This window comes from Buteo buteo, chromosome 2 (assembly GCF_964188355.1).
Source record: "Buteo buteo chromosome 2, bButBut1.hap1.1, whole genome shotgun sequence".
Taxonomy (NCBI): Eukaryota; Metazoa; Chordata; class Aves; order Accipitriformes; family Accipitridae; genus Buteo; species Buteo buteo.
The window spans coordinates 60,161,754-60,179,886 of record NC_134172.1 but is presented as its reverse complement, the minus strand read 5'-3'; the positions used below and the strand labels follow the sequence as shown (position 1 = coordinate 60,179,886).

The 18,133-nt window shown below is 46.2% G+C and overlaps 1 protein-coding gene across 1 annotated transcript in view; it reads left to right on the top strand.

Moving 5' to 3' along the window:
• EEPD1 (endonuclease/exonuclease/phosphatase family domain containing 1) overlaps nt 1-9,644 on the top strand; it is a 65,098-nt gene extending 55,454 nt beyond the window's left edge. The window contains exons 4-7 of the mRNA XM_075056888.1: nt 1,876-2,010; nt 3,234-3,366; nt 8,839-9,033; nt 9,142-9,644. Of these exons, the coding sequence (XP_074912989.1) occupies nt 1,876-2,010; nt 3,234-3,366; nt 8,839-9,033; nt 9,142-9,341 (663 nt within the window). The 3' untranslated portion in view covers nt 9,342-9,644. The remainder of the gene's footprint in view (nt 1-1,875; nt 2,011-3,233; nt 3,367-8,838; nt 9,034-9,141) is intronic.
• Nucleotides 9,645-18,133: the final 8,489 nt, after the last annotated feature.

Below are 18,133 nucleotides of genomic sequence, written 5' to 3'. Positions count from 1 at the left end.
TCCTGGCTGGAGTTTTCCTTTGGGATCTCTTGTTAGGCCAGATCATTAAAACACTGAATTTTAAAAGTTGTGCAAAGCTGTTGAAGTTGTTCCCTCCACTTTTTCTTTTTTCCCAAGAATTATTAATAATTGCCTCAGAGTTTCTATGTTAAATCCAGAGTCTTGAGTCAGTTCTTTCTTGAGCTGTATTTCCAAAGATAACAGTGAAAGTTTTGACTATGGGCTGAGTAAATAAAAATCATCGTCTAACTTGTTTTACTGGTAGGGACATAAGGATGAATGGTTCCCAAAATTATGGGAGAAGTCTGTGGCCAAGCCAAGAATAGAAATGTTACCTACTGACTCTTCCTTTTAGCTGCTTTAACAGAAATCTGGCTGTGCTGCAGAACCCTCCACTAAGCCAAAAAGTCTCTTCTACCCCTTGGGTTAGTTAATGAGTCCGTCAAGTTTGAACACTGTGTACACCAATGCAATACAGTGAAGGAACACAGTGTCACCCTGAGTATATAGCATCTTTGGCACAAGCTGGTCTCAGGACATGCTACAGGGCTAAATAATGCAAAATGGTGGATGGTGCTTCAGGCTCGTGCTTCCACATGTCCCTGGCGTTTGGCCTTCAACCAAGCAATGACTTTTGACCACCATGTTAATGTGAAAACTGGAGCCAGGAAAAATAGTGAACAGCTGTTGACAGCAGTTTTATTCTTCCACATCTTTTCTTATAGCAGTTTTCAGACCTTAGATTTCCAACTGGTGGAATAATTTTGTCAGTATTTTAAAGGTGAGTTACCTAAAGGAGCTACCAAAGGATTTTAGCCAACCTTAAGACTTTCTTTCAAGGCTCATGGGAAGTCAGCAGAGCAGATAACACTTGTTTATTTCAGCTGAAATGGAAAAAACTCTTCCTTGCAATGGATTTAACTACGATTTGCTAAGGGAAGCAGGTTTGAATGATACCAAGGAAAACGGTGTCTGGGTGATGGCAGGAGAGGCTGACAGGCTTTGAATTAGATACTGCTGCTGGTGCGACTGGGGCAGGCAGCTTTCTGAAAATGTCAATTCCACATCCCAAAGTAATCAAAAAAACCCATGCAGGGTGATAGAAACAGAGCTGAAAAGAGCAGAGAGCTGAGCATGAAACATTCGAGCTGGAAGAAAGAAGATTGACAGGGCTGAGAGGTCTAGACCAGATTTCATGCCAAGAGACGGAAGAAGCCCAGATATTTTTAGCTTGCGGGCAACAGAAGTCTGTGAGATGGCATATGGCGTGGGGAGAAGGAACAACTGTGCGCAGCATCATCTACGGCAAGCCCTAGCAGTCGCTGAGTGAGACCGCGAAGTACCGAGCTCAGGGTTAGACAAATAATCCTATGGGTAACAAACTACCGCGTTATTGACCACGCTCAGGAGAATCCAATGCCTTGCTTGGACTAGGAGAAAGCGACGACTGTATCAGCCCAAACACATGCACAAGAGGTGACATCTTTATCTTTCACCCCTGCGGTGGTCCTGAACGTGCTCCACCTGTATAAGGAAGGGTTCCTCCCACATCTGGTGGGAGTTTTGGCCAGGGTGAGATAAAGAAGTGTTTTCACCGTTCTCTTGATGTTCTACCAATAGCCTAGGATGCTGTTTCTCCTTTACACTTGGGCACAGTCAGTTGCGCTTCCTGCCTTCAGCAGGTGCCAGGCCCAGATATAAACCTGCATCATCTTTCACTGCCTCTGCATATTTTGGCAGTGATGTACACCACTGCCAACAGAAACAGTGGTATGGAAACTTTCGGGTGAAAGTTTCATCTAGGGGGCTGCATTTGGGCGGAATGTTTTGGTTTTGCCTTCTTACTACTAGCTTTTATCTTTTTTTTAATTCCAGGGACTTGAATATTCCGGCTTCCTCTGGGATACAACAGCTGGCATTGAACTGAAAGATGCCTCATCTCAGGAGAGTGCACAGACTAATGGCAATGGGAAGCACTCATATCCTCACCCGTATCTTGCACATTTCAAGGTAACTGTCCCTTGCAGAGTTTAGCTTTTATTAAAAGAAATTTGGGTAAGATAGAAAGAGACACAGTCTTCCAACATAAAAATTTGCATGAGGTTCTAACCCATCTCATCACTTCAGCACTCTCTCATGCCTTAATTATAGAAAGGTGCTTAGGGGGCCTTAATACATATGGCAGATCACCAGAGTCAGTCCTTTCCCATGCTCCTGTGGGAGCAAACCCTGCTGCAAGGCAGCATTCGGGCTCATGAGGGTCGGTGGATCTTTGGTAGCATCCACAGCCCCTGAGAGAGTGACAGAAGTCACCAGTCACCTTGTTCTGTTTTTACTAAATTAACACAGCAAGAACAAGGTGCATATCCAGCAGCAGCCAGCCACAGGGCTGTGATTCTTGTTACTGCCACACATTGTGAATGGAGATGGGTAAGTGTAGTCAAAATGGATGTATATAAACATAGAAGGCACAGCACTTCTGAGAGACTCTGGCTGATCTCTCACATGTTTCCATTTTAAAGCTTTTTCACTAGGCTGAACCCATCTCAAAGAACAATCATGCATTTTGGAAACTGTTCTCGTACATGTGCTTGAGTGAGCATACAGCCCCCTTCTCTGCACAGGCTGTGATGAAGGGGTCCAGTTTGGGGAACTCGACATCTCTGGTAATGCTTCGAGAGAAGCATTAATAAAATAAGTATAGATAAAGTAATTATTATTGATAATTAATATTAATTCATTAATAATGTAAACAGGTCAATATTAGGAGCAAGTATTACTTGTGCCACATGACAAAGTGAGTCCCAGAAGGTAAGCAGAAGATTGCAGGGAGCCAGCAGCCCCTTTCAAGGTACATTAAGTTTCTTGGTTAGTCTCTGTGGTGGGCCAGAGCTAATCACAAGAGAGTCATAATTAGCCCATGTAATGACCACAAAGTTATTTGCAGCTTATTAACAACTCATTTTGCATAAACTGATTTTCATAAGCAGGCAGCGTCTTTCTGCAACCATGGTGGAAAGAAGCTGTTTGCTTATGCAAACCAGTTTCCCCAGAACTGAAAGGGTTTCAGGTTATTGCAAACAGAGCTGCAAAATGTCTTCCCCCACATGGTGAAGTGAGTCCTAGTCACCCAGACCTACTAGCGAAAGTACTGGGAACAGGCACGTGGTTTTGCTTTGTGACCTTCTGTGCCCTCTCTGCATGGCATTGATTTCTCCTCCTTCCTCACCCAGGTTGGGATGAATGATCTAACGCTGGTTAACCTTCATCTGGCCTTGTCACCCTCAGCAGGAGAGAATACCGGGAAGAACCACAACAGCCACAAACTGGCAGCCTTTGCACAGACTTTGCAGGAGACTCTGAAAGGTTCGGCGTTTTTTTCCTGCTAGCTATCACATGCACACTGGTCATCTTATCTAATCAAAGGGAATTTTAAAAAGATAATAAAATCCGTCTCAGTTCAGGTTTCACAAATATCCTTGTCAGCTTCGCAATGTCGTTACTGGTATTTGAATTTGAGTGATCCCTAGCCTGGCAAATGTGCTTTTCCCCTGCTCGTTGTCTTATAGTCTCTCCTAATTAACACAAACAGCACAGGGGCTCCTACTGGCTTTGACACCATTTTTTCAAATGAAGTTCCTTCTGATTTTATGCTAGTGTAAGAGCAAGTTCAGCCACACAAAAAAAAAAAGACCCTATTTTAAGTGCTTTGTGGAAATGACACCTACATGATATCAGAACAAAGCTTAATGGCTTTTTTCAAAATAAATAGATTCTATATATTTACTTTTGGATAATTGGAAGCACTTTGGAAAACCCGGTGCAAATCAGGAGATGACTGCTAATGAGAAAAGAGACCAGCAACCAAATCCTGCTTTGGTACCTGGATGTAATATGCAGGATAATTGTGTTGCTTTCAAGTAAGTCACTCTGGGTTTACACCAGGATGAGGGACACCAGAATTCAGACCTGAACTTGAGCAATGTAATAGCTAGCTGAATTTCTTTACCTCATTTCTGAGAATTTGCTTCTTTCTTTGAAGCTTGCAAATTAAATTCAATGTCCTGCAAAGCAGAACAGCACATTTCAGGTTCTAAATGTTGCTGATTTTGTTATAGGAATGGAAAAATCTATCCCTTCATTTACTACTTAACAAAGATGCAAAAGGGTTACATGATTTTCAGCTTGGCCCAGTTTCACAAGGTTGGTCAGTTGGAAGCATTAATATCCCTCTTGTATAACATGAGGTATTTGCAGGTTTTATGTGTGTTCTGTTGTTTTTCCTTTTGAGCTGCAAGAACTTAGAGCTATTTTTAAGTGCTACTGATTTAAGTATTTGTCCACATACCTTGAAATTGGAAAGGATGGAAGTAAACAAAAGGATTGTTTGTTTAATCCCCGAAGGCTGAACTGAGACACAGATAAATGTGTAGCTCTTCCGAAATCAACGGAGTTGCATTTCCGCTGCATCTAAATTTAGACTGTCAGTGTTAGGGCTTTTCTTTATTTCATGTTTTTATTTTCATATGGTAGGCACGTTACCACAGCATGCTTGTTCTTGGCTTAGTCTTTCACAAAAGAAGAGATTCAGATTCCTCCAAACTTGTGGGATGCAGGTCGTGTTTCTTAAACGAATGGTAGTGCACACGTGTTACTTTGAAGTGCTGAATTACCCTGCCAAAATCAATGTCATGCTTAAAATTACTGCCATCCTTCAATTTCTTCCAAATCAATCCATAAAATATGGGTAGTAGAGACTGATTTTTCTGTGGGTACTGCAGTAAATTGGCGTTTCTGCTCCCATTTTGCTAACAGACACCTACTCTGTTATCTTTCATTCTTACAAAGGGGCACATGTGCATCTGAGGGAATTTGGTTACTGTCCACAGTCTCCTGTAATGCAGAGCACTAGTATCCCTATATTTCTCCCATCAGACCAGTGGGTACTGGTTCCTTTTTTCCCCTCTTTCTTTTCCTTTCGGCAGTACCGGAGAGATGCGGTGGCTGTTGGCTGCTCATAGCTAACTCTCTGCATCAGCCTTTCTGCCTTCTCTCAAGCACTCCACCTGTTCCATCTTCAGTGTGATGAGCATGGGTGGCACACAGATGCTGTGTTGGGTGTACTGGTAGTGCTTGGACCCAGGGACCGGGGTGTTGGCTTAGTCATCTTCTCCCATCTGGCTTGGCTGTATTCCATGGGTTACCCATGCATCAGGCACTAGGCTTAGAAGAACTTCAAGAGGTGGTAGGGAGCCTTTTAGCAGCCCATGTACCATCACATCCTTCTCATCACCTGCTTCTCACTCTCTCCAGGAATTATTTGGGGGCTTAAGGGTCTGTTTAATTCAGAGGGGACTCATTCGGGGCATGTGGAAATCAGGGAGAGCATCCTACAGGTGTCTCTTTGGACTGCCACGAAGCAAAGGAGGGTTTCCCAGTTCCTGCAGGAAAGCGGATTTCAACACTGCAGACTTTCTGCAGGCACCGAAAGTCCCTCAGCTGATTGTGTTGGCACACCGGTGCTCAGCTGCTGCGACACAGGGCTGATTTAAGGCAGTGCTTTGCTTTGCTGGACGAGAGCCACCCACAGACACTGCTAAAAGTTGCTGGTGCTTCAGTGAATTTGCAGATGCGTTTGGAAACAGACTGGATTTTTTTCCTCACCTAAAGAGTTCTCCATTGACAAGGGCAGGGTTGCTTTGAGCCCGATGGGTCTCAATGCGATAGCGTGGGAGCACACCTGAGAGGGAATGGGAGATGTGCCTGTCTGCCAGAGGCTGTCTGCCACTGCGTCCCACCAGACAGAGGCTCTGGGTCCTCGTGGGACGGTGTAGTCTGTGGGAGGGACCTTTGCAGCAAAAGCTGGGTCGGTGAGGGAGTGCTTGCTGATGTGTCCTGCGGGAGGAGGAGGACCGGATCGCATCAGCTGAGGAGCCTCTGGGCTGGGCTGCCCAGTCCCAAGGAGGAGGAGGAGGAGGAGGTGGAGGAGTGAGTCCTGCCAGTCTCAAACTCTTGTCTCATCCAAAAGAGGAAAATCACATCACAGCACCAGTAGCATTATCTCCATTTTCTTTTTTTCCCCCCATCTGATTGTAACTGTGGACATTGTGACTGCAGTTTTTGATCAGTTATCATCCCTTGTTCTGGGCAAGGGCATGAATTCTTCTGGACCTTTTGCTAAGTTTGGCCAAGAGCTGTTGGGGCTGATCCATGAGACCCCTGAGAGCTGCAGCTACTGTGTAGTGGCTCTGCTCCCTGCCTCTTCTGAGGGACCCAGGTGCGACTGATTAGGCACAGTCACGCACCCAGGAAGATCCAGGCAGGTTTGCTTCCTTCCTTCCTGCTGCTTGAGGTCCGTCAGGGTCTCAGGAGGCAGACAAGACATGAAACTGCTGTGCTGCTGTGCATGGCTTTGCTGTCACAAGAGCTGGCAGATGCAGAAGCAGGGCTGAGAGTGAGCCAGGACAAGGAGAAATGAAGTTGGTGGTTATCTAGAAAATTGGCATCACCTGCTTTTCCTGCTTAGCACAGGGTTGCCTGCCCTTTTGCCCAGTCATACACAGTCATGGGGAGTCCCAGAAGCTCCTGTGAGAGGGGACCAGAAGCAATCCTTTTCTTCCCCGATGGCAAGTTGGGTTTCAGCTTCTTTGACATGCCCCAGCCTATTCCGTCTATCAACTTTACACTGCATTATGATTTTATGCTTAGTTATTCTGCATGCAAAAGTTTAAACAGATGAAGAACCCAGTGATTCCCTCCCTGGGCCTGCCTCAGGCTGACTGCTTACCTTCTTCTGAGCACATGTCCAGGTGCTGGGTCTTTTATCCTTTGCTATTTCTAAACTGTCTAGAATGGAGCAGTCAGTTAAAATTTTCACTTGTATGTTTGTTTCATAGATTTCTCATGTAAGGGAAATAGGCTTGAGGATTTGCTAAAAGAAGTGCAAGTATTTTAAGACTAGACTAGACTAGACTAGACTAGAATATATATTTTGTGGGGGATCAAGATACTGCTGTTAAGATTCCGGCCCCCAAGGATGTGCTCCAGTGGTTTCTGTAATGGTCTTTCCCCACTTACACGGCTGAGCTGAAAGCATGGAAGGAGCCAAGTGCTCCCTCGGCCATTAAGCAAGCATTAGTCCTGAAGGACTGAGATGGTGTGGTCACATTTCAGGCTTCCCAGTCCTGACAAGTGAGCGGTCTTGGGTTTTTGCGATGAGATGCGTGCAAAACTGCCAGCTCCCAGAAAGTGCTGTCGTCCCATTAGACAAGCACTAATTTTTTTTTGGGTTCTGATGGAGCTTAAAATAGCTCAGGTTAAGATTTGGGGGGTTTATTTCTTTTAAAGGTGGAAAGGCCACTGTCATGAACACTTTATAGAATAATATTTAATCCTCATGTCTTTTCCAATATTATCTGTGACTTGCAAAGGGTAGAGAAACCACAAAATGTTTCGCTATCTTTTCATCTCCCCTCTGCATCTTAGCAAGCAGCATGTTTTGAAGTATTTGTAAGTTGTATACTATCAATCTCTCTGCTCTCCTGCCCTTCCCCAATTCATCTTCTCATGCAGTGCAAGAGAGGAGTGGAATAGATTTTGTTGTTGAACTTGCACTCCCTCTCCTGGCTAGCTACCTCTGCAGCAACAGCACAAACGGGAGGTTTATTCATGAGCACTAGGGATGGTAGAGCAATCCGTCCATCCAACCCATCTCCTCCCACACTTCAATCCCAGGAAGGAAAAAGCTTACACACTCTCGTAGTTCTCTTTTCTGAAGTCAGCTTTGGGATAATTTTTGGTGCTTTTTTGCCTCCTTTTAGCATCTTCCTTCTTTGCCAGTACCAAGCTGTAAGGCAGCAACATCTCTGATTAGCTATCAGCATTCTTGAGTTTCTCTTGCCAGACGTTTCTGGCAGTGGTTTGAGATGGGCACTGGGACATATGCGTTGTCCTCTTACTCCAGTGCACAGCTGGGATGTCTCTGTCTGCAGCTGTGGAGCTGGGAGAGCACACATTGTGGATATGAAATTAGGGTCCAGAGTTTCTTTTTTCACTTCATTAGGGTTGGAAATAAAATGTAACTGAGGTCATTTTCTATTCACATGAAGACAGGATTTTTTTTATGAGCATTTCAAGTCATTCCCTTTGTTTCTTTGAAAATTCAGCCCTAGACAAAATCTAAGACATCCCAAATTCAGCAGTATCCCTTTAGTCAGCCAGGCAAAGGAAAGCTGCTGTAATCGGTGTCCGTGTGGTTTGTGAATTCATCTTCTGCCATCAGGCTTGCAGGCTGCTCCTCAGGCTTGTTCCTTGGGATTTTTTAAATGCAGAGGGTTAGAACAAGCACTGCACTTTTGGGACTCTGGTATATACCAGCATAAGGCTGTGTCTTCCTGGGATCCTCACAAAATTGTCCTTGACTCTTACAGCAAATCTATAAAAAGACAATGTCAGGACAAGTTAAAGCCAACGTGTTTCTCGCAGAAAAAGAAAAAAATAAGCTTACAAAGTGACAGATCTCTAAAAACCTCGAAGACCAGAACTGCTTGTCTTTGTTGCTATCAGTGAATAGCAAGCAAAGCATGCCAATATAAATGAGATGATATTTAAAAAAATGAAATGTGTACTGACTGTTTTTTATTGTCATGACAGAATGGCCATGAGTAAATAGCCAGAGAAAAAGGCTTTAAACAGCATTTCTTACAGGAGTTCAGAGTAAAGTCAGCTTTGCTACTCAGTATTTGTATTTTTCCTCCTCCTGTTTATCCTCTCTCCCTCTTGTACTTAAGTGATGGATGTCTATTCCTCCCATTCATTTCTATTTTTTCTGTTTTCTAGGAGAAAAAGACGTGATCATCCTTGGAGATTTTAACCAGGCCCCGGACAGCAACGATCACGACATCCTGAGGAAGGAGAAGTTCCATCACCTGGTCCCTTCCAGCACCTTCACCAACATCAGCACAAAGAACCCACAAGGGTCCAAGTCACTGGATAACATCTGGATCAGTCGGAGCTTGAAAAAGGTTTTCACAGGTAGAGTTGCTTTTTAGTGAGGTCATATAACCTTTAGTTAGGTTAGTGGCATGTGTCAAATTTGGGCAATATTACTTATCTTTTTCTCTGTGATTCTTTTTCATGCAGGCCACTGGGCAGTTGTGCGAGAAGGTCTTACAAACCCATGGATCCCCGATAACTGGTCCTGGGGTGGGGTGGCTTCGGATCACTGTCCCGTGCTTGCTGAATTTTATGTGGAAAAGGACTGGAACAGGAAGGAGGTGACACGGAACGGGAACGGGGTGATGGTTGAACGCAACGACTCCCACGCTAAGCACGAACGATGACGTGAACTTGAGGGTGCCTCTTCTGCTCCCCAGGGAGCAGTCGAAGGCTCTGTTCGCTCACAGCTCAGCAGTGGAGCAGGACTGCCTCCCCCTCTCCCTCCCTCCCGCTCTCCTCCCCATGCCTAGAAAGCATCAGTACTTGATTTTGGTGGCCCTGGCTTTGTGCCCCTCCTGGACAGTTGTGGGGTGTCTCACAGCAGCGGAGCAATCTGCAGTTTTTTTCTGGGGACACAGTGGACATTTCCACACCTGGAGATTTGAATGAGAATTGTACAGAAAATAAAGTGTACTTTTAATATTGTACAGGATCTGTGCGAAAATGCAGCCAAGCAGGGCTTTGCTGTGAGGGTGAGGTGGGAGTGATGGTTATTTTCCTTTGCCTCCTTGTAAATTGAGGGAATAAGTGAGGCCCCAAAAAGAGAGACACCGTGGAAATTCTTGGCAAGTTGCAAATGCCGTTCAGCACTCACAAAAGCTGCCGGAGCTGGTCCCTACGTGACCCGAAATGAGGCCTGAGTGGTCCCTCTGGCTCAGCCTGGAGAGGCCCTGTTCCTCTGCAGCCCCATGTGGATGTGGGCACCTCTTGTCCTTCCCTTCCTCTCTCCTTATGCTCCTGGCAGGGTGCATTTTGCTCCAGAAGGGCTTCCTGGAGCTTGGCTTTGGCTTTTTGTTTGGCATGCAGCATTTAGTGTTGTTTTTTTCCTGCACACTAGCCTTCAGGAGCTGGGAAACCACCGACTTGTCTCTCTGCAGAACCTGATCTACTTCTCCAATACCCTTTGCTTTGTTCCCAGTTGGGGATCTCGCAGGAACAGCCCTTGTCCTCTGGCCCTGCAGCTGGCATCAAAGAGGAGATGTAGCCCTGAATCTTTGTCTAGGAGTCAGGTGTTCTGAGCAGGTCTCCAAATCAGGGAGAAATAGGTCATACATTGGTGGAAGGTCTATAGACGAGCCCACATTCATGTGATCACAGCAAAGGCTGACATACGTGTTGCACCAACCTCTGCCCCTTGATTTTTTTAGGAGTTTTCAATTTCTCCTTCTGGAAGACCAGGCAGTTACGCATCACTTTCCTGAGCTGTTTTGCTGCATAAGCCTGGTCCAGGCATCACAACAGGGAGTCTGAATACAGCGTATGGTCATCATGCATATGGCAGGGATGGGGTCTGCTTCTCAGGAGGTTTGTTTCTGTGCATGTCCTGGGAGGACTTCAGTCAGCAAGCTGCCACAACAGCGCTGGGGATGGAATATTAAATTTGCCACCTACATAAAATTTTTCAAGTAGCGATTAATAAACAGTGACCTAGAAGGGAAACATCTAAGGACTGGAAAAAGCAATTCAGCATCTGCAAAAGAAATAGGTTGAGTGTGAAAGGCACTGAGCTGCCCGCTAGCCCAGCGCCGCCTGCTCCGGGCTGCAGATGACCACACATTTTGCTGCTGAGTGGAAAGAAAAGCTCTCTGGCATGACTTATTGGGCTATAAAGGGAAAACTACTCCTGACAGCAGTGCCACACCAAAGGAGATGTTGTACCTGAGGGGTTTAGAGCAAAACAGTCTCATATTCTTGTAGCTTTTTCATTACTTTTAACATTCTGAAATAATCATCTCATTTCAGGTTGCAACAACTGAATAAATTCACATGCAAACACACACAGTTGAATATTTCAAACAGCTTTTCTGACTATACACAAAACTAAACCTGGAGGAACGTGGAATAGTCTGGGTGTGACTCGCAGACTGAGGGAGGTTTCACTGACATTTCAAGAGGTTAGGTGAATGACTAAGAGTTCAGAGCATCAGACCAAAAATCTATCTTTATGTGATCAGCATTCCCTGTTGAAAATGGGAGGTCCAGGCACTTGTCCCTGGTCATTAAAGAAGCCAGCATGAGAGCTTGGCTCCAGCTTTCATTCTGCACCCTTGCTGCTGCCTTGTCCTTTTCCACCAGGCACGATTTTGCTGCCCCCCCCCACCTTAATTTGAGCAGCCCCAGATCCCCCAAGCAACTCTGACTGGACCACTGCAAAATACAGGTGAGGATGCAACAGAGTTGCCTTAGTCAAATGAATACCACATGAGGTGAGCAGCAGTAAAATTCCCAAGAACACACTCACACTCTTGTACCAACTAGTGTTTGGTAGTGTTTCCCTGCTACAAATATGTTTGGAGGCTGAAGTGACTTTATAGCTCTAGAAATGAAACTCAAAAGGGCCAGATCCCATTTAACCTGCTGCAGGTGTAAATAAATGCTGAGGCACCAAAGCCTAGAGAAACACCTGCAGTCTCCTGTGCAGGTGGTGGTCAGTAAGCAGCAGCACTCACAGTTGCAGGAGGGGCCCTTGCTTTGGATGAGTTGCCTGTTAGCATGGGCTGCCGGTAGGGGAAATGAGCTGGACTGCCCTCATAACCCATGTGTGAGTTGTAGGGAAGGTTAATGAGGCTGGTGTGTAGCCCAGAGATTGCTCAGCCCAGCCTGCTGGGAGGAAACGGGGAGCTCTGGAAAGGTGATTATTTAGTGAATAGAAAGATGCCTTGGAGTAAGATGGGTCCTACAGGATCAGAGGAAGGAGGATAGAGGAGTTTGATACTTACAGGTATCTCTGCCTTGCATGGAGCATCAGTATGAGGTATGTGCTTGGTTACTTCATGTTGAGAACCAGCATGTCTTGATGGTTTCACTGGTTTTAAAAAGTTTGCTTTGCTTTTTGTGTGTGACACCCTTGGAGGATGATGAGGTGCTTGTGAGTCTGATGGATTTTGGAGTTCCCAAGAGCATTTGTCATGTTATGGTGCTTCAGAAGCTGAAGTGGTGGCTGGCTTCCTCCTGTGACTGCGGAAGCAAACCTGAATAGCAATTTTATTTCAAGATGCTTATAGTAGAAGCTAGGCTAGTCCAGCTTTCTGTAGCTGTATTGCCCTGGCAGTGCCAAGGGAGGCAGCACAGAAATGGTGAGCCTTTCTTGCAAAAGGCCTAATACAGGCTCTACACATTGCACATTTTGGGTTCCCCTCAGCAGCCCAAATTTTGGGAGGGTGGGTCCTGCTTCATAAGTAACATCACTTACAGCTACAGACTGGTTTGGTCCAGGTTTATTTTTTCTTAAGAATAGTCACTTCTGGAAGGCGATTCAGCTCACCAGTGCACAGCAAAGGGTGGTGGAGCTCTTCCCTGCCCACTGCATGTGAAGCCTGGCTGCTTTCTTACAACGAAGTGCTGCCTCTTCCCTCCTCCTGACACATGCCATCCTTGGACCTCCCCTGGCCAGGTGACATGGTGGCAGCTGATGCGCAGCCCGTGGTCCCTGTGGTGGCTGTGGCTGGTGAGGACCTGCCGCGGTGGCTTCTGTAGGGGAGCTCTGTCCTTCTTCCTGGTGGGGCACGGATGAGTTTTCAAGTTGAGTTTTTAACCTTTTAGCACCTGCTGGAATAAAAGCTTAAAGCAGTGCCCTGCTTGCTGAGGCTGAGAGGGCCATGTCTGGTGTTTGGCCTCTTCTCTTTGCTCCCCATGGTAAAGGCTTTTAAAATATTCACAGCCACATTATTCTCCTTTCCTATTTGCTCTGACCTGTTTGCTTCAGGGCAAAGGCTCTGCTGTGCCCTGTGGGCTTTTTAGGAGGATTTATTTGGCGAATGTCCATTTGGTCACTTGGCTTTGCAGCGCTGTTGCACCAAGCAGTGCTGCGAACCGTCTGAAAAAAGGAGTTGCAATACAGGAGGAATAATTTAAAGAGCTGCTACAACCCTCTGAGGAGCAAACACAATTAAATAACTGTCCTGGAAATGAACTTCTAAGATCCAGAACCAGGTCATGGCAGCAGTGGGTTGAATGAATCCTGGTGCAGCAGGGGTGGAAGCTTGATCACACAAGGTAACCAGCCTTGGTCTTGGCACTCTTGAGCCCTCGTGGGAATCAGGGCTCAGTGTTCCTAGAAAATGAGAGAAAAGGGTCAGCCCAGAGGATTTCAAGGTTTTCCCAGACATCTAAATGCCTCCTTTTGAGAACAAGTTGATTTTAGAACTGGTGCCTTGAAGGAGCAGGCTGGCCATGGGCAGGAACTGGACGCAATGGGAAGCTGAGCTGCTAGAGCAGCAGCTACTGTTCCCTGGGGGCACTTCAGGTCATATATTTAAGTAACCAGAAATTGGGTGGAAATGTCCCGTATTTAGGTTACGGGCTTTTCCTTAGCTGCAGGAAGCAAGGCAAAGCCATGCAGGCATTTCCCGGCCTTTGACTTTCCAGATTTCACACTTTTCATACAGAGTTTCTAGATGGGAAAAACTTCTTAGGAGGCTTGTGTTTGTTTTTCCAAAGCAAAACGCAAAGTTCTCCCCCGTGCAAGGAGTCACGTTGACTGCAAAGCAGGCCTCTAGTGGGAAAAGTAGCCTGCAGCAGCTTTTTTCATCCTCCGAAGAGGTGTAGCAGCCACTGTTTGTGAATCTGCCACTCTCGGGGCACGGCTGAAGCACCTTGCCAGCAGGCTGCACAGCTCTCACTGTTGCCGCTCAGGGCTTCTGGACTGTGTCCCACGTTCCGCAGAGCAGGACGTGACCGCAATTGCAGATGGAGCCCTTGGCCACTTACCAGCTCCTCTGCTCATTCCCGTGGGTTTGGGTTGGGTTTCCTCCCTGCCCTTAAAGCACTTTAGGAGATAATAAGGTTTAACAGCTTGTAACTTTGGAGCGACTGAGAACATACCTTGTAGGAGGGAATGGCAGGCACCCTTGCAGAGGTGTTGCTACAAACCTTTCGCTGTTGTCAACAATGTGTTGGCTGCTGCCGGTTACTGCTTTGGTTGTAAGTAATGTCAGGAGGCTGCAACTCTGTGATCAGGTGCCTCTTATGGGAGGCCATATGTATATAGGACAGTATATAATATAAAGACACATGCACATTCCAAGCAGACCCTTTTCTCATCAGGTTATAACATAAGATAACAAAAGTCTTTTTGTTTGGTTGGGTTTTTTAGGTTTTTAAGTAATCTTTACCTCCATATCCAGAAGTAAAAAAGCTCTTGCGTACAATCAAAGTAGCTAGAAGGGCTTAGTCCAGAGTACCCATGGGTTACATGTACACTTAGGAAATATGTGGCTGGGTGACCCTTTGATGACCCATCCTGCTGGCCATCTCGTAACCCTGCATGATGAGATGTTCCCAGCCTGAGGGACACCCAAAGGTGTCTTTGTATCAGCTATGTGAAAGCACAGGGGGCCTTGTTTAAAAAGAAAATAAAATGGAATGTGCACTGACCTGAATTGCAATATTGCTCAAACTTTGTGTGAAGAGGTGACCCAAGGAGCACCAGCACTGAGCTCTCGGAGCATTTTCCCACCAGTTTGTAGGCAGCAGCCTTCAAGGAAGCTCTTCCTTCTCCACACCATCCCTTCGCACCTCCTTCATCCCTTGGCACGCTGGCAGACAAGAGGGGCTGCATTGCAGCTGGGTGGTTACTTTATGTCCCCCTTCTCTTATTGCTCAAGGCTATCAGCCTGCACCCACAAAGATCACTCACAGCATGTGCCTGGCTGGGCACCTCGGTACTCTTGCATACTCTCGTTTGGGGGAATCTTAGCTGATTCTTTCAACTGTAGGACTATTATTCATTTTCCTAGTAGTTTTGTGGTCATGCTACTCTTCCCCTTTGCATGTGAGGTTTCCCCAGCTGCTTTAAAGGGACTTTTCACCCTGTCCTCATCCACCCAAGTGCTCCCTTGGGTCGGGAAGGTGCCAGAGGAGAAGCACTTGTGATAGGTTTCCTCCCTGCCTTCTGCCCTGTGCCGGGGGCAGGGGGTTGTATGGAGGCATATGGAGACCCAAAGGGTGGCAATACTGGTCAGCTGATACACACCGTGTTTTCCCTGTCTGTCACCTCTGGGATGGAGAGAGTAGTACACCTGCTTGTAGCACAGTGCTTTGCTTTATCCTTAGAAATAAGCCTGTCCCACCAGGCTGGAGACCTGCCATTGCTCCTTTCTGTTTGCAGCAGGAAGGTAGCAATGTAACAGGCAGGGCTCCGGATCAGGAAGGTGTGACCAGAGCTATGCTTAACCACATTTTTTCACTTCAAAACAGAAGGAAAAATGTTTCTTTTGCTCTTGGGACAGCTGAGGACCCCTGAAGGAGCCTCAAAGAGTTGAGGGGGGGGGGGGATGTGTGAGAGATTGCAAACAGACAGGGAGTGGGGGGATAGCGGGAGCATGCCAACGGACAGGCAGGAACGGCACGGGGGCTCCCTGAAGTGACATGTGTCTAGGACATAGCTGCAACGTGGAGGATCCTAAGGAGAAGGGTGGAGAAATGTCTAAGCAAGGATGTTGGGAGCCGGAGGAGTGTGGGGCAGAGAGGGGCTGGGAAAGTAGGAAGGATGGAGGTGAGAGAGCAGGTGGAGAAGTGAATCACAGCTGGAGGCTTCTCCACATGGTCCTGTGTGTCTGGTGACAAATCTTGCCCAAACCTGGAAGAGCTTCTTTTCTGAAAGCTGTAAAGAAAGGTCAAAAATTCAGGGGACCTCAGCTTTAAAATATTGCTGGGGGGAGACGAAGGAGAGGAGGGTGACTCATAGATCACGTATGGATTTTTTTTAGTGGCTGGAAGTGACTTACTTTCTAGGCTTAGAGATGGACGATGTGGTAGTGAATGTATTCTTAAGATAAAAAGGAAGGTGAAAGACTGGGATTAAATAAAGCCTGAAGGATGAGTGTTAGAGACCAGGACAAAATCCAAGCAGGAAAAATAAGCAAGTAAACTGGAGGAGACAGCCTGACTGGTCTCTTGTTTGGGATGTGGCGTGAGATGGAAATTGGGCCCTAATGTATATACATGAAACCCTCCAAGCACAGTTTTCAGGGCATTGCTAGGACAGGGTGTGAAAGTGAGCCCAGCTCTGCTCTATTAGACTAGCTGTGCAGGGGGGCTGGTGTTGGCATGTGCCCTCCGTTTCTCCTCTGAAGCTCCATAGCATCACACAGGCCAGCGGAGAGGGTCCCTGTGGGGAGGCATCCACCCTGCTCTGACCCTGTGGCGTGAGAGGAGCACTGTGGCCTGGAGCCAGCTGCTCCTGTGTCACCGGTCGTGTTTCTCCCACCGCTGAATTTTCTTAGGCATTTTTTTTCTCTTCAGAACCCTCTCTATCCACCCCAATCCTGCTCACTTGCATGAGCCCTGACTGTGTGGTCTCCCTCCATGTTCTTTCCTGCTCTGTATGGTGGCCAGCATAGTTCTAACTTCAGCCTTGGTTTCCTCGTTATCTAAAGAGCTGAAATAATGCTGTACTTTGCCCTGCATGTCCGTAGACTATTCAGGAAAAGGGGCATAAAGTGTCTCAGAGGGGGGAAGATACAAAATGTTTCAGCAGCACCATGAGAAGTGAATTCAGACAACTTTAATAGGAAGGGTATGGCCGTGCCTTGAAGGGTAATCCTGATGGCATCTTTTTATTATTGAATCAATGTAAATGAATGGGTTTAAAATTCAATATCCAGATTTTTCTGGTTTTAACCTAATATAGACTTTCAGTTGTGAAAAGTCCATAATTGTTCAGCGAAGCCAAAATAGATTTTCCCCTCTATTATTAAAGACACACAATCTCATTTTAAACTGTATACTGAAAAGAACTCAAAGAACTTCTTAATTTGGTGCTAATATATTATGAAAATTATTAAGACACTTTTAAATGCACACTTCTCTAAAAAAAAACAATTGTTCCAGCTGTTTCCTTTTGCTTTTTCTTGCCTTAGACAGTGCCTCTCTCAACTTCCACCCTGACTCATGTGTTGTCAGACTTCCATCCTGGTTTCCAACATAAATGATTTCCAGCTTTCCCACCTCGCCAGGTAGGCAGGAGCATCACTGAGACCCTTGGTGCTCCAGTTGCTCCTGAAGCCGCTTGCAGGGCATCCAGCTTCACAAGCCTGGCACTCAAGTGCCAGAAAAAGGATTTCAGAGTTGCAGTAGTCCTGCAGTTCACCTGTAACAAATGTGAAGTTTATTCAGTACTGAAATATACCTGCCCAGCAAAGCTCAAGCATTGTGTTTCACGCTGCTGACACTGCAGAAGGCGTATCTAATATGCACTAGGTGAGGGAGAAGAGTGGTGATTTGGGAGCCTGCAGAGGGGGGAGATTTCAGGCTGAGTTTTCCAAACTGGCTAGCAAGGGAAGGGGAATGTAACGCAACAATATTTAGCTATCTTGCAAGGCAGATTAGCTAATGACTTTTAAAGTATTTCCATTAAAAAGAACCCACAACCCTTTACTGTTATCCTTACTTACATGTGAGGAGCTGAACCGTAAGGAGATGACAGGACTCCCTGGAGATAAGCGAGCACATTTTATAATGTGAGAGGGGACAAAGAGCCCTGAAATGAAGCAGCGGGGAAGAGGGGGGCTGCATCAAAGTGTTAAAGCAGAGCACTTGGAGTTGCCATTTCCTGCATGGATGGCGCTGAGAAATGCATCGCAGCAAAATGGCTCCAACGATGCCTCAGACTGTGTCCTAGAAAAAGGGAGGGTGTGTAATTTCCTCATGAGCAGCCAGGCCTTCTGACAGAGCAGAGGGAGCTGTACCCGATGTAAGACTTCAGCAGAGCCTTCATGACTCCAACCCCAAGTGGTGTTTTTCAAACTGCATCAGAAAGCCCATCTCTTCCATGCACATCTTGGGATGTCCAATTAGCTGTAGAGCCAATGCTGTCGAAAGAGAGTAACACTCTCACACCACACAATGTAACACTTCAGTACTCTAGTCTCTCATTCTTTCATTTATCTTTATTTGTAAAAGTTGTATAAAATGC